Below are 16,777 nucleotides of genomic sequence, written 5' to 3'. Positions count from 1 at the left end.
CCTAATATATATATATGTATATATATATTTTTAAATTATAACCACTTTTCCCGCAACGTTACATACCGCCATTTTGGAGGTCTCACGTGAAACCGGATCACAAAAGAATGAATTTAACACACGCAAATATTGGAAAAACACACACACACAATATAATAGAAGAGCTCACTACAGGTGACAGGTTTCATAACATGAAAAATATACATCACTTTTTTGTCTTTGTACATTAGCCAAAAGCGGCAACTGTTCCGTGAGCAGGATAACGAGATGGTTGGATTTGATGGGGGAAAAAAACAGCACAACCATATGCACATACATTGTATGGACAAACATTCACAAATGAAATGCCAGAAACAAACTGCAAAAAAAAATTAAGAGAAAAAGATAAGCATGCATAACAATTCCTACTATGGACAACACTGACCAAAAAATAGAGCAGCTACTAAAATAGCAGATTTTTGGAGGACCTTAAATTGTACTCCGTGTACAAGAGTACACATCATATATTTATTGCTACATTTAAATTGGGAACAATAGCATTATTATACTGCATGTGTACTGGCCGATTAGACCAATTCATACACTGCATATACAGTATTTTTCATATACAATATATATTTTTTCCAATGCAGGATGACGTGGCCGAGCATTTTCATTTGGAGGCACTTTTGCAAAAAGACAAAATAAAATTGCACATGCACAAAATGAATAATTATGTTGCTTTGTTTGTAGACAAAAAAAATGGGATGTTAAGACTTTTAATAGCTAAATAAAACCCAATATTACTAAGAAACACATTTGAAGTTAGGGTGTCAAACTGTTGTGAGAATCCAGGACAAACACCAAATATGGATAGTCTAGAAATGACCAAACTTATGTCATTCATATCATGCTTGAACCAATCAAGCTCTCTACAACTTTCCGACCCACAAATTAGATCTGCTGCTAAAAAAACAACAACGCAAAAACAAAAAAACTGAGCAAATGTTGCGGCGGGGGAAAGGGGGGGGAAAAAAAGAGCCAGCGGGATTCATTGAGACTAAGTGCGTGATGTATGGAGAGGGATCTTATATATTATCCGGTTTAGTCTGTGCTATATACATGTCTTTACAATATCTTCCTGAATGTTGAAGCAGTTCATTGACTTGCAAAGTGTTATTGTTTTTTTTCCTTCTCGGTTGTTTTTTTCATGTTCAGTTGGCACTTGCTTGGTGGTTGTCTGTCAGCCGTGGTAGTCACTTGTAATGTTCTATTGCAGCTTCGAGGAGCCAGTCATACTCTTCCTGCCAAAATAAAAGGAGGTCGAGCCTGGCAAAATGGTGGAAGAGTGCAGGAAACAGTGCCATGTTGAGTTTCAATTGGAGACCTGTGGGGGAAAGCGCACAACAGATAACAGGAATGATCAAGGAGAATCGCAGGCAATAAGGGGGGAAGATTCAACATTGACGAAAAATGTTCTCCGTGAGACTTAAACAGACAACAGATGTCAGAGAGCTTTGATATCTGCAACTATACTTGAATAAAATGTATACATTTACATAAAAAAATACTTTGGGAGGGGGGGTGCCCATACCTTGTTAACTAACAAAGGGGTGTGTGTGGCTAGCAAACAGAAACGGAGTGAAGAGAAATGAGGATTCACAAGTCGTCCATATTGGCTACATTTTGACGGGTATGTATATCACTTCTTTTTCATTTTTAATTGAATTGTACAGCCCAAAATATAAATCTTGAAACTCTTTAAAAAAAAAAAAAAAATCTTAATATAGCAACAATCTATTACAAAAATAAGTCACGCTACCAATATAGAAGCCATGGCTAGTTTACATTATGCTAAAGCTAGCTTAGTTTTGGTTTATTCTTTTGACCCAAATTTTGGTTTATGAATAACCGGTCTCACAAAAAAAAAAAAGGGAAAAAAAGGTTGTTTAGTGGGTCATCCATTTGACGAACTTTTTGGTTTACAAAGTAAATAAATAACCTAAAATATTGGGTCGACACCCCCAAAATGGGTTGTTTTTGGGGGATTATTGATTTGACCCAACTTTTTGGTTTGACCCAATTTGGGTTATTTTTTAACCCAATTTTTGTTTTTCAATGCACAACTCAAAAAGATGGGTCAGCCCCCCAAAAAATCATTTGTTTTGTTACATTTGACCCAATTTGGGTTATTTTTGACCCAACTGTTTTTAGAGTGAAGAGTATACATTTGTGAAAATATATGAAACGTGCCAAATTGTAATATTGGCGGTTCCGGTCCGACACCAGCGAAATATAAATTTTCAGACATTATCACCAGTGTCCTGATAAAGGGTTAGAATTCAGCATACTTGCCCTGAAAACATGAATGTAGATGCTTGCTAAATATCATTCAAACGCAGTCTCTTGGCTTTTCCGTACACAGCGTGCAACTTTTCTTTTAAATGCTCCGTGCCTGTCCTCCCGCCACTCTTTCTACAAAAGAGAAAAAAAAAAGGGAGGGGGGGGGGGGACGGTTTAGTTGAAAAGTTGCTTTTCCCAGTCATCATTTCGTCTCTTTTTAACAAGCAAACTTACTGCTGCGTCTACGTTGGCTGGCGAGTCGCCATTTGGATCTGCCAGCATGGAGATAACACTAATCATGATAGTTTCAACTGTATGGATGGGAAGCCAGCGTTCTTCGGGTTTTTCATAGCCATACTTATCCTCACCGGGTTCGTGTAAAATAGAAATACATACGTCTCCATTCTTGTCAACTACAACAAAAAAACAAATGCAATTATTACACGACAAGCCATTCTTCAAAACAAATGCACAGTTAACGTCTGTATAGCAACTGCTCTCATGCAATATCTGCATATTGCCACATATGAAAGAGTTACATATCTTTTATGAATGTGCCGAATACAGTAGTAATAAAAGCTTCTTGTATACAGAATAGTAAATACCTAGAGGTGCATTGCAATAAACTAGAATATCATACAAAAGTTGAATTCTTTCTCAATTCAAAAAGTGAAATTCATCTCGAATCATAGACAAGATTCTTTGAATTTTGAATGTTAACTTACATTCTAATTTCTCGAGATAGAAAATACTTTGATTCATATACAGTGGACGCCGCTACTCGCAGAGGATTGGTAATGGGCCAGCCTACCAATAGCGAAAATCATTGAAGTCATTGGGGGACAAAAAAAATCTACAAAAACACTGATAAAGCTCCGATACGCGGGGGTCCAAATATAGTGTAATGAATGAAATTGAATGACTTTTTTTTTTATTAAAGCACTGAAATATTTTTTTTCCATGATATTTAAATTCATTCATTAGAGCTAGATTGTAAATTTTCTTGCAGTTTGATCCGTTAAAAAATACAAAATTAAAAAAAAAATAAAAAATCTGAAAATTTATATTAGGCATCTTTTTACATTACAAATTTTGCAAAAATCTCATTGTGTACTCAATCTCGCGAGACATCTTGTCTCGTGGGATCGTAGTCATTTTTTTTTTTTTAAAGGATTGAAACATTTTTTTTTTTTACATACAGAACAGACATCACAAAAATCTGGTATAGTATTTCATCACGGGTATGTTTACTTTCTTTGACCGCTGGAAAAGATCACATACTGTAGTGTTCATGAATGTTCCCTCTTCATCAAAATCTTGCACATTTCCATAGTGAAGCACAAAGAAACCTTTGTTAACCTTAAACAATTTCGGACAACAAAAACATTGCGCATCTCTAGGCTGTACCTACCATTAGGGTGCCAAATATCTGTGATAAATTTCATTTTAGGTGGCCTGAGAGGGTAGTCTTTGGGAAATGTCAGATGAGCTTTAAACACACCACCTTCACTGTGAACACACACAAAAATTACAACAATATCAATATGATAAGATTTCAAAGCATTCAAACCTGACTTGAATAACTAATAAGAATATAACATATAAAAGGTGATGACTTACTAAAGAGTATCTGGTGGACCAATGATAAGAACTTCCCATCTGTACAGATCATTATCCTCAATCAGGCCAGCTGAGAATCCTTCTACAGGGTTTTTATTGAGCTCTGGAACCACAAAGACATTTCAAGTTAGGTCACACCAAGTTATCTCTTGGCCTGAGTAACACAATCCAGTCTCAGGGATTTTCCTACTTGGTGGTCGCATTAAGATCAGCATATTGCAATAACCACACGCCGCATAATTATCTGGGGCCTACTAACTGTATTATGCTTGCAGTATCATTCTTGCACAACAATAAAGTGTGACACTACTAAATCCTAAAAAAAATAAAATAATATCAAAGCTTCATGAAACTGTTAAGAAAGAAAATAACTTGGGCCTGATAACAAATAAACACAATAACGAAGCAATTTAAGAGGGAAATTAGGGATTCAAGCTTCTTTCACACTGAGCTCCTGTAACTTGTTGCAGCACTGGAGCCAAAACGAACCAAAGTTCGCCCGTGAGTGTCAAAAAACGGATTTTCCTGCACAGTAAAATTCCAATCTAAATTTCTGTCACGGTGTACTTGATCAGGCACACGTCACATCGCAGTCTTTCATACCAGCCATTTCTTTTGTCAGCGGATACTTGGCATCAATTTTGCTCTGAGGTCCTAAATAAGTGATGTTTGAAATGCAGACAGGGATGTGATTTGACCAAAGTGAAATTATCCGAAAATTTAGCCGGGGGTCTGGGGGCCGCTGGCACCCAGCTAGGTCCAGGTATGCTTTTTAAGTACTTTCAATGCACTGACATGACAAAGAAATAGACAAAACAACAGCATAAATTTTCAATGTATATTGAACTATCCCATATAAAATGGCAGTTTTAGTCAACTCAAAATCAGTCACATTCAAAAACATTGGACTGCCTTTGCTTTTAAAAACTATCACTGAGAACATCATCATATCTAACTAATGTGATTACTAAGTTAACACATAAATAATGTTGAAGAGTTCAAATTTCATGAACAAATAATTGTATCATGACCAAATGAAAAGTAACTCATATTAGAGCATACCACAAATGTCTTTGTTATAGCAGAAGATGTTATCTGTCGGAGTCATGTGCATACACAATGAACAACAAAAAAAATAAAATAAAATAAAATAAAAAATCGGATTTTATTTTTATTTTTTTGGAGGGAGATAAAAAAAGCGGAATTCCGCGAATTAGCGGAAAAATCACATCCCTGTGCAGAGTCAAATTTCTTTGTGGGGCTGAATCCATTTTCTCACAGAAAAACCTGTTAAGAACTGCTAAGCAAATGGTCCAAAAGGTGTCTCAGTTAAAAACATTCAACTGTTAATTTACCCGTATTGAGTTTTAACACCCATTTGCTTGTCACTGCCTAAATAATACTTGATCGCTGCTTTGCATATTTCGTCTACTATGGTGTTGGTCTGGAACAAAACCAGTGATAAACGAGGGATTACTGCAATGAATGTTTCAGTAGTAGAAGAGAGCGTATCAGTAGTGTGTGTGACTGACATCGTACTGTATGTACAGTAACTTGGGAGCGTTTCACTGGTGTCTTTAAGAGTATTTTACTATTATGTGTAAATAGTAATCCTGAATTAAAGTGCGTTCCTGACAGCCCCCTCATATCTGACAGCCAACGTACAACTTATCTGTATGCATCATGATAGCGGTGTCTCCGACTCTTCTCCTCCACATACGGGAGAGCTGTCGTTTCAAAACAACACCGTGTCTGTCAACAATCGCCTCGACAATCCTCTCTCAGTTTTACTCCATTCGTAATGGGACATTCGCGTTAGTGTGGAACATTCGTGCAAACTGTTTGCGCCCGTACCATCGCTTGAGTCCCCAGCTAAACGTTCATTAGCAAGGCAGGCAGTATCCGCTAACGGCAAATGTTTTATTACCTGCGAGCTGTCTCCTGAGTAACAGCGCTGATTGAGGCTCTGTCATAGTTTAGCCAATGTGATGCAGTTATTGTAAACAGTAATGTGCCGAGTTAACAGCGTTATATTCTTGTTTACTGCACAGTCCGCCGTCTCCTCTATTTTCCGTTTAGCATTCTCGACATCTCTTCTTCTTCTTCGTCGCCTTTTGCTGCAGTTCCCTCTGCCGAGGACTCTACCGCTTCTTCTTCTTCTTTGGTTTCCTGGCAGCTGGTGTCCTCATAGGTACGTTGCTGCCATCTTCTGAAAAATACTTGCATTTCAAATAATGCAGTTATTACGGTCTCGCTGCGCGTCTAATATAGCTTTGCAGCTTGCTCCTCCTCTTGCTTTATTTGAATACGCGTGAAACATTACCTTTGAGATCCAAAACTGGACGTAGATCATCCCTATCTTTTATTTATGCAATTGATGAGTTGAGGGTTTGGACAATTGGTAATGTAATATTCACTGTCAACACTGGATGGCAACATCTGACGTGAGACAGTCCCACTAAAAATGTGATTTATTTTTAATTTTTATTTTTCACATGAGTTTCAATCTCTTTTTAAACACAAAAGCAACTCACATAATTTTGACGAAAAAATTGTCGGCCGACTTCCAAACTGTGAGAAACCCCTCTCGTGACGAGAAAAATAAGTTACAGTTTTGAATGTATTGTTGACTAAATTGAGTTTTATTTCTGACTTGTTTAATCTTAACTTATCATTGAGCTGTATATTTATTATGAAATTCACACTTTTCCCTCTAACTTCCGTAGCTATTGTGAAAATTAAAACAACCAACAAAAATTAGCAACGTCATTCATTAAATGTTTTATCTTGAAAAGCCACTACAAGTAGGCGCGAGACTTTGCTGATGGCTCAATGTTCTTGTCAAAATTAAGGCCAACAATAATAATAATAATAAAAAAGGTCTACTATTTCGATAACTTGGCACAATGACAGAAAAAAAAAATCCTATTATACAGAGAATTTTTTACCCCAACACATTTACCAACAACATAAAAATGTTCTCAAATTAGCCCAGATATGGGGAATATCTTGCTGCTCGGAATCTGTTGTAATCGTTTAATGATCCCTGGATTCCATTCCTCCATGTCACTGCTGTTTTTTTTCTTCTTCTCTTTCTACCTTGTAAGACCTCAAGATCTGATTCAATCAATCGGTCAATCAAGCTCTCAACTGCTGTTGACTTTAAGTCTCTCTACTGATGTCTTTTTTATTTTGTGTTGCCATCCTGGAAGATCGTAAAGTATTAAGTAATGATTATGTGTCCATTTTGACAAAGTAAGGAGTTGAACGTACACATTTATTTTCAAATATAGAGAGTAAAAGTAAACCGTAATCAGAAAGGTAAATGCACAGTTGCAAAAAAAAAAAAAAAGTACAGTCTTTGTAGGTCCCACCAAATTTGAGGCCCATTTGATCGTTATTATATTAATCTTGAATAACTGGTTGCGCTGTGATTGACTGGTGATTATTCAAGGGTGCACATGGCCTTAAAACATTGTGTGGTGTTTTACTGACATCTGGAAGTCACAACGCAATTCATTTAACCCTCATCAGCTGACAACCACGTGTTATTGGAGTCGTGTTTGCTTAAAGCTAGAAATTGATTATTGATTGTTTATATCGATCTTTAAGTTTTGACCTGAAAAAAAAAAAATACAATGCCTTAAAAATCTTTATGGTGAAAATGAAATGTTCTGCTGCTCATTTATGGATGTGATCAACTGAAAAACATGTTTTGCAGATAAACAACCACCACCGACAAAGCAACATAAGGTAATGGTTAACCATTTTAATTCCTCTTTTATGTTGTTTCTCAAGAAAGAAGTGTGGGTGGGGGGGGGTGAAAGTGATAGCTCTATTGTTTACAGCATTGCAAGACAGAGAAGAACAAATCCTTTGGCCACCCCCCCCCCCAACATGGGCCGTCCCTCACTTACTAACTCAATATAAGAAAGAGAATTGGCTTCATTTGGCTTCCTCGTGCCTCCGAGACACACGTGGAGCTCCGCTGTCATCTGACTGCTGCGACCATGCAGTGACGAAGCTCGTCAACAAGTACGTCAATGATTTTAACTCTTTGACTGCCAAAAACGTTAAATAACTTTTAGTAAAATCCTATGGAGGAGTGCCAAAGACGTTAAAATACGTTTTTTTCTCAAAACAGGTGAAACTAACCATTTTCTATTGTTGATTACTGAAAAACGGAATAAGGTAGAAACAAACTTTTTTTTCTGATGAAAGATGAGAGTCCAATCATTCATTTGGTAGTATTTGTGTTTCCATAGTCCAAACACATAATTTTCTGTGGACCTTGAAAGATCAGTCAAAAATGCTTAAATCGGCTGGCCCCCATGGCATCCCTTTTCTGAAAACGTCTGGCAGTCAAAGAGTTAAGAGTTTACAAATGGTGTGGAACGTTGGCAATGAAGTCACGTGAGAGGTGAATTTGAGGGGGGGGCGTCAAAATAGTGCTGCTGTATGGTATCAAAATATGCTATTAGAAATTATTAGAGAGCAGAATTTTCCCAATAGCTTTGTATTTTGTTTATGTTCTGAAATGTCTCAAAAACCTCTTCTTCTTTTTTTCTTCCTGTCACTTAGTTACACCACACTTGTGTAACTGTCTTTTTTGCCGGTTCGAAAGCAGCCTAGAATTGCAGTAAATGCTGAATTCTTTGGCTAAGCACAGTCAGACAAATGTCAGTAACTACGGAAAAGCAAGACGAGCCACGCCAATTAAAATATTTCCATTACTATCATGTGTTAAAACCAGTAAAAACCTACGTATACAATTTCACCACTCAAACGAGTTCTGCATGTTTAATTCCCCTGAAACTAGATTGCAGAGACCCGCTCACTATGGAGCCGAAAGGATCGGTGGCGTCCCGCCAAGATGGGCCGCTACCCCGACTGAGTCTGGGTTCCACCTCCGGTCTGCGCTACGGCTCGTTTGTCGACAGCCTTTCTTCACTTACGCCCAAACCGGAGGAGAGACCCGCGATATCGCGCCGACGAGCCCACGTCGCAGTGGCCGTGCTCTGCTATGTCAATTTGCTCAACTACATGGAGCGATACACAATTGCAGGTTTCCGCAATTCTACCTCGCAACATTGTATTCACTGTTCTGGATGAGCGCGATTGCAAATAACTGTTTTTTTTTTTATTGTTTATAGGTGTGCTTCTCAACATACAGACTTTCTTCGATATAAATGACAGTACAGCCGGGCTCCTGCAAACAGGTAAAAAAATGTGACGATCTCCTTAATTGTCCCTAAGCGAGTGCGTGTTTTGAAAGTGGCTCACTCCGCCCCTCCGTTGAGTCACAAGGAAGTTCTGCAATGCAGTTTCAGAACATACGGTTTGTGATTGCACCAACTTGTGCTACAGTGACTGTTTCACGGCATTAAAGATGCTAGAACCATAAAATGACATCCCATTAGAATGGTTTGGGGCAAAAACCACACACCTGAGCCCCCCCCCCCCAACAAAAAAAAAATCACAAATAGCAATAACTTAATAACAGTTGTTTAAAAAAGGAAACCCAGTTTCTAAGCTTTTTTGGGGGGAGGGGGGGGGGGTCAAATGTCAGCCAGTAATACTTTAATTTAATTTAAAAGTGTCTTATCAAATGGTAACAGCCTTGGAAGCATAACTGCTAAAAAAATCTGTAACCTGGAAGGTATGCTGGCAAACACACGCTGAAAAATCCGTAATTACTGTTTTATCACAGTTTTTCCCGACATCTTTTGCAGTACTGTTTTCAGACTCCATCAATCTTTTCGTCCATTTTTAACATATTCAAGGTTACGACTGTTTGGAGTCAATAAGAATTTTTTTCAAGAACGACACCTGAATTCTCAACTCTTGAGTAGTTACCAATACGATACCACCATTACTTTTGATACATAAAATATCTGTCTTTTTTTTTGTGGGGGAGGGGGGGGGGCACACACAAAAAAAATGTTTTTTTTTTTTTTTAAATTACGTGAAATGAATAGCAATTTTTTTTACCCTCCTAATTTCTATCGTGTGGTTGGAAAACAGCCACAAGATGGCAGCCAATACTGGCACTGATACCTATATCACGATATCACGATATTGCCGTTATCGTTGCATCCCTATTGTCCAATCTAGCGCGTTTCCTTAAAATTGCATAAAATGAATGCCATTTTTCTATTCTAATATCTAGTTATTGATCGCACAAGAGAGTGGCCGATAACCAGTATCGCGATACTTTGAAATAAGGCCTGGGATCAGCCGGATACCCGGCGTCGACACTCACCGGCCATATCCCTAATAGACACTGAGTAGAAATCCACCCCCATTGGCTGCAGTCATCATGTACCACCACACCAATCAGTGACCTTGTTTTCAGACTCTAAATCTGAAATTATTCATAGCAGCTTATTCCTTATGCGTCGCATATTATTACTTTTCATAATTGTACTGTATGGGGCTTGCTTTTATAGAACTGAATAACAACATGCCTCACTATTAGGTGATACGACCCTGTAATTGTAATGATAATAATGAAAAAGTGATAGATAAATAAATACATAAATACATAAATAAATAAATTAATTAATTAATAAATAAATAAATAAATAAATTAATTAATTAATTAATTAATTAATTAATTAATTAATTAATTAATTAATTAATTAATAAAGGGAAAAAACTAACTGATGTATGTATTATGAAAACAATGAGGTGGTACAATAAAATAAAAATCATTTTGTCTCAAATCACTTCTGTTTACTTTGACACAAAGCTGTTTTTTTTTTTGATTAGCAACAGGTAAAATTATAAAAATTTTCTGACCTGCTTTTTTTTTTTGTAGTTCTTTTCATATACAAACTTTATTAACATGATATACTAAAATACTCACAGTTTTTATCTGCAGCTTCCTACTGACGGCTCCTCTCTTCGGTTACCTTGGCGACCGCTACAACCGGGTGCACATCATGGCTGCGGGTTTGACTGTGTGGCTGCTGACTGCGACCGGCAGCTCTTTTGTCACTCAGTCGGTACGCGCAAAATAGATGATGACACTTCAATGTTGACTTTGTGGTGTGTTTATCTTTAAAAGGGAATTTCTAGAAACAAATGGATACGCAATGTTATGTAGCAGTACTGATCCCGTGCTTCTATGTTGCCCTCACCTGTCAAGTATTTCTGGCTTCTGGTCCTGTTACGAGGCCTGGTCGGGATCGGTGAGGCCAGTTACTCGACCATTGCCCCCACTATTATCGGGGACCTTTTCACGGGGGGTCAACGGACCGTCATGATTGCTGCTTTCTACATCTTCATCCCTGTCGGAAGGTCAGACATTTTGAAGTCCATGTTGTGTAATAGGATTTGAGTTTGGATTTTTCACCGTCAGCGTAATTCCCCCCCCCTTGAAAATGACTTCTATGTGTCCTTAGTGGTCTTGGCTATATAATCGGGTCATCATTAGCGAGTGTTACAGGTGACTGGCACTGGTCTCTCAGGGTGAGAACACACTTCGAATGAAAACATTAAAGGGGGCATTCAGTGTTCCCTAGCGCCATCTAGTGGTAAACTAATCATTTACAGAAGTCTGATAACGATCCTGATCATGAATCAGGTGTGTTAATGGAGAGAAGCATAAAAAACAAGCTGGATAGGGGCTCTCGAGGACCGAATTTCGGCACCCCTGGATAATGTCAATGGGCTCTTTGCACAAATCCACTACTTCCTGAACACAATACCACTCCTTCATTTCCTGTCTTTCATGAGTGGACAAACTGTTTAACCCAGGTGTGCCTGACCTCAGTAACCACGACAACAATGGCCAGACACACCTGGATTCGTCAGTTTGTCCAATCATGAAAGATAGGGAAAAAAAAGGAGTGGTGTAAAGTTCAGGAAGTAGTCGAACTGTGCAAAGAGCCCATACTATGCAATTAAAAAAAAAATATATATATATATATATATATATATATATATATATATATATATATATATATTAGGGGTGTTCGCGATATTACAGCACGCAATTCTCAAATCGATTCGATATGCGGCCAAATCGATTTTTAAACATCCATTTTTTATGGGGAATATTCAACAAAATATCTTACTTAGGGTTAGGATTCACACATTAAGCATAAAAGGTTGTTATATTAATGGAACATTAAACCATAATATTTTTATTTCGGTGGTGTTCAGACATGAAACAGACTGCAAAATGCAGTGGCTCAGTTATAAGCCTGAATTTTCAGATAAATAAATACATTTTCATACAAATCTTACGGTGTACATGTACAAGTTTACTGATTAGTATTTTATAAATGTGAGTAAAAAAAAAAAGAAAGAAGAATAAATTGAATAGATTCGTGTCGGGATTAATCGGTATCGAATCGAATCGTGATCTATGAATCGTGATACGAATTGAATCGCCAGGTACTAGGCAATTCACACCCCTAATATATATATATATAAATATACAAAGCAAAGCAGAAAGTGCCCGTCGCTTGGCACTTTCTGCTTTGCTCTCTCAAGCTTTTACTATCTTTTTTTTTTTTTTTTTTTTTTACTGGTTCCTCCCACTAGCCACTCTTGTTAGCCACTCCAGCCTATGGCTCCGACTAAATCCCGCTAGACGCTCTTAGCTGCTCTGGCTAATTCCGGCTTGCTCGGTGTCACCACTGGATGGCGCTAAGGACTACACATTGGGTCTTTAATATAGCACTGACTATGACAATTGACCTTGCCTTTGTCTGCGTTGACAGATAACTCCCATTTTTGGTCTTATTGGGCTGATTTTAGTGGTGCTCTTATGCCCAAACCCCCCAAGGGGTGCTGCAGAAAACAACCATCATGATGGTAACAACCGCAGCTCTTACCTGGAGGACATTAAGTATCTTCTGAAAAAGTACGATTTTTAACACTTGACACTGATACGGAAGAAAAATCCTGAAGGCTTTTTTATCTTGTGTTTTTTCTTCTTCTTCACTTTCTCCCAAGTAAAAGTTACATATGGTCAACTCTGGGAGTGACAGCAATGGCCTTCCTTACTGGAGCTTTAGCTTTCTGGATGCCCACCTTTCTGTTCAGAGCTCAGGTGTCTCAGGGTTTTCGACCGCCGTGCACTAAAGGGTCCTGCAACTTCATCGACAGGTGCAGTGTGAATCACTCTCTGCTTATTTGCTTTTTTTTTTTTTTTTTTTTTTTTTACATGGCTGTCTTCCTCTGCTCCCAGTACAGTTTTATCTTTGGCGCCATCACAGTGGTCTCTGGCATTCTGGGAGTGTGTATCGGCACGGGTTTGGCCAGATGTTTGCGGGACAAAGTGCCCAATGCAGATCCGCTAATCTGTGCTGGGGGCATGCTAGGATCTGTTCCATGCCTCTTTATTAGCATCTTCATTGCTACAGCAAGCATTCCGGCCACTTATGTAAGTAGAAATTCTGTTTGGACTCATTTCCTCTGGTATGGATGAGAGTCTTGGAATGTAAAATATCAGGAAAACCGTACAAACCAAAGAGCAATTGGATGGATGATTGTGTTATAGAACAGTGGTCCCCAACCACCGGGCCGTGGGTCATTTGGTACCGAAAGAAAAAAAATTGCATTATTATTATTTTTTTTTTTCGAAAATGATGTTTTATTTTGAAAAGTGGCCGGATTCTGTCTGTTACATCCGTCTCACTTGACAACTCTGTCTCACGTTACGGACGCCGTTAATAAAGTTGCACATGATTACACAGTAGATTTCCGTTCATTATTATTATAGAGAAAATACCACCGTTTTTTTCTTGTCATTTTATTTTGTCTTTATCAGCTAAACCTTTAGATTGGGCCGTGAAAATATTGTCAGACATTAAACCGGTCCGTGGTACAGAAAAGGTTGGGGACCACTGATATAGAACTCAACTGAATCACACAAAGTTCCCGCCATAAGCCCTATCACATCATTTGGATGAAGTGCAAAAAATATTGTGAGCCCACTTGTCCAACTCGGCGACCACTAACCTCATAAATATTCCCGATTAATGGACACAAACTCAAAAAAAAAATCATAAAATAATAATAAGTGAAGTATTTGTTGTAAAATGTATATTTTATTATTTTCCTAGGTCTTTGTTTTCATAGCCGAGGTCCTCTTATCACTGAACTGGTCCCTTCTGGCTGATATGCTACTTGTAAGTGCGACATTACAAACGAGACACAATGAAAATCGCTTCAAGTCATATTGCATTTTTTCTTTGCCGTAGTATGTTGTTGTACCCACCAGAAGGGCCACGGCTGAGGCGCTCCAGATTACAGTCTGCCACCTTCTCGGCGATGCCGGGAGTCCTTATCTAATAGGAATCGTGAGTAGTAAGAAGTAGACAATTTTCTTTTACAATTGAATTTCCTCTGTGCTAGCGTATGCTAGCTTCAGTAATCTCCATCGCAAACGGTTGTGTTCATGCTAGATATCCGACGCAATACAGAAATCCAAGCCTCCATCCACTGACTGGAGCTTTCCTAGTCTTCAGTACAGCTTCTTGATTTGCCCTTTTGTTGGTATCATCGGAGGGATTTTCTTCCTCATGACTGCTCTTTACATCAGTGATGACAGAATGGCAGCTCAGCACCTCGTCGAAGGTATGTATTGCATTATGTCCAGAAGTATCTCAGCGAGTTTTTAAGATTTAAATTTTTAGCGTAATATGATTACTAGTATTTATACTGCCACTACTGCTACCAGGCACGTGCAGGGGGAGGGGGGCGGGGTGTATGGGTGCCATTGATTGTCAATTTATTTATTTTATTTTTTTGTTCGTGAAAGTAATTTTGTTGCCCTTCAAAACAAAAAATCAGCAACATAATTTACATAAAACAAATTATTATTATTATTATTACGCTATCCTTGGGTGACGTCATACTACGAGACGCGCTCTCATTCGAAGCCAGGTCACTCGCCGCTCCACCTGCTGTCGGTAAATTGGTCGCAATACAATTGGCTTTGAGGACGCGGGGGACACGTCCCCCCACAGTTTCATGAAGACCACGATCCTTCCCATCCACATTCGCGACGGCAAAAATCTCCTCCGGTGTACTGCTTCTGCTACAACTAATGATGCGTTTAAGGTACACATAATATGTCGGAATGTGTAACTCTGACGCATAATTTTAATAAAAAACCCTCCCTGAAGACTCCAACTCATCAAGGCAGACGTAGAATTGTTGCAATGTGATTAATTAAAATTAAAAAATTTGATCGCCTGACAACCTAATTTATAATAACCTTTTCTTTTTTAAAATAATCTTCTTTCAAAAAACACATTTTTAATAATCTTTTCTTTTTGTTTTAAAAAAAAAAATTCAAACAAAGAAAAGATTATTAAAATTTGGGCGTCAGGCGATTATTATTTTTTTTAATTGTAATTAATCGCATGACTTAACTCATGGTCTAAGTGTACAATATTTTTTCATACTCTTGTTAACAAAAGTGAAAAAAATAGTTAAACTAATAAAAATAGTTAAAATTAATGTTTGACGTCTATAGCCGTCAATGGCAGTGAATGAGTTAATGGAAGTCTACACACCGATCACTTAACAGATTTATTTCAAATAATTGTGGTGGTCTATAAAGATAAAATCATCAATAATTTGACTTGCATTGTTGTTGAACAGTAACTTCTTATTCAGTTGACATAATAGCACAATCAAATTCCTTCATGGGCCCAACAATTGGCAGTCTAGTTCTACGACGTGTTTGAGTCAGAAATGGATTAAACCAGATAAACGGGTTATTGTCAACCTAGATTGGACCTGCATTCACAACATTCCCATCAATTCCATTGCTTGCCGTGCGCGAGGGAGATGTTCCAAATGTGCTGCTGCGTTCACGCGAGATGTCATTTTGTTGTCTTTTCTGACCACATTGTGTTTCTTTCTTTCTTGTGTATTCCCAGTCGATACGACCCTGCAAGGCCCGACATCAGAACCCACTGTGGAGATGAACAATACGCAAAATATGTAATGCTGGACAAAAACGGATATGCAGTTGATGCTCTGGTGAATTTAATTAAAGGCGGCGAGTGTGGCAATGGATTTTGGACTTGAACAAGAAGTGTTTATTTTTGTTTTTTTACACATCATCTTGACGGAAATATTTATTTCACCATATTGACTTCCATTCTGGAAATGTTTGAAACGGAATATATGTTGAAATATTATTTTTGCATTTTCAATAAATTAATCAATAAAAACATTTGGGTACCTTTGTTTGAAAGCAGATTCATTATGGATGGAAAATAATAAACATTACAAGATGATATCAGGATAATGTATTTTTGCTTCACTAACCATATTACAGTCTGAATCTGCACCTCATGTGAGAATCTGCCAAAGATGAATGGTTTCCATACATAAAAAAAAGCCAATTAAACCTAATTACTCTCCACAGGTAATCATGCCACCTCTTGAAACCATATGCTGACACTACAATCTCATAATAGCCCATTCATTTCTACACGATCATCACATCTTGTCTTTCTTATCTAAATGAGATCCTTAAATTTCTGCTGACACTCACCAAACTTTAAATCCCTTCCCTTGATAAATCCAGTTCCAAGCACAAAATGCTGAATCTTAAGAACAAGAACTGCGGCAGCAATGACCCCTGAATGAAGAATAAATGGCCCTTGGGGTTGACCATTACGGTGGAGTTAAATATCCAAATTTAACTATGCCACTCCAAATGTATTTCCGGTGCGTGATTGTAGTGTCCACTAGATGTCGCTGCTACCTCAATGTTAAAAATGGAACGCCTCACCGGGCTTTGCTTGAGTTGAGCTCATCCATCACGTTCTTTTGCACAAATGCTGAATGAATGGCCCAT

At 38.0% G+C, this 16,777-nt stretch overlaps 2 protein-coding genes across 4 annotated transcripts; one reads left to right on the top strand and one right to left on the bottom strand.

Annotated features, from left to right (window-relative positions):
* Positions 1-127: 127 nt before the first annotated feature.
* ube2g1a (ubiquitin-conjugating enzyme E2G 1a (UBC7 homolog, yeast)) lies at positions 128-14,365 on the bottom strand. Its single transcript, XM_077547517.1, has 9 exons — positions 14,177-14,365; positions 11,085-11,234; positions 10,811-11,018; positions 5,870-6,151; positions 3,943-4,045; positions 3,734-3,831; positions 2,557-2,735; positions 2,335-2,454; positions 128-1,366 (listed from the first exon to the last, which is right to left on the bottom strand). Exons 4-8 carry the CDS (start codon positions 5,913-5,915, stop codon positions 2,368-2,370), a joined length of 513 nt encoding a protein of 170 aa, XP_077403643.1. The 5' UTR covers positions 5,916-6,151; positions 10,811-11,018; positions 11,085-11,234; positions 14,177-14,365; the 3' UTR covers positions 128-1,366; positions 2,335-2,367.
* Positions 7,900-16,155, top strand: spns3 (SPNS lysolipid transporter 3, sphingosine-1-phosphate (putative)). 3 transcript variants are annotated; one of them, XR_013288707.1, is made up of 13 exons: positions 7,900-7,977; positions 8,762-9,007; positions 9,096-9,161; positions 10,813-10,949; positions 11,093-11,244; positions 11,349-11,415; positions 12,675-12,817; positions 12,910-13,062; positions 13,150-13,339; positions 14,022-14,087; positions 14,160-14,265; positions 14,364-14,535; positions 15,849-16,155. XR_013288707.1 is itself a non-coding variant. In XM_077547512.1 (13 exons), exons 2-13 carry the CDS (start codon positions 8,782-8,784, stop codon positions 15,914-15,916), a joined length of 1,539 nt encoding a protein of 512 aa, XP_077403638.1. In that variant the 5' UTR covers positions 7,900-7,977; positions 8,762-8,781; the 3' UTR covers positions 15,917-16,155. The 3 variants fall into 3 exon arrangements, 2 of the variants coding, with proteins under 2 accessions (XP_077403638.1, XP_077403639.1); XM_077547512.1 differs by having other exon boundaries at positions 14,160-14,258; XM_077547513.1 differs by lacking the exons at positions 7,900-7,977; positions 8,762-9,007 and having other exon boundaries at positions 9,145-9,161; positions 10,826-10,949; positions 14,160-14,258.
* The last annotated feature ends 622 nt before the right edge of the window (positions 16,156-16,777 follow it).

This window comes from Vanacampus margaritifer, chromosome 16 (genome assembly GCF_051991255.1).
Source record: "Vanacampus margaritifer isolate UIUO_Vmar chromosome 16, RoL_Vmar_1.0, whole genome shotgun sequence".
Lineage (NCBI taxonomy): Eukaryota > Metazoa > Chordata > Actinopteri > Syngnathiformes > Syngnathidae > Vanacampus > Vanacampus margaritifer.
The sequence above is the reverse complement of the archived record's forward strand: the minus strand, read 5'-3'. Positions and strand labels throughout refer to the sequence as shown.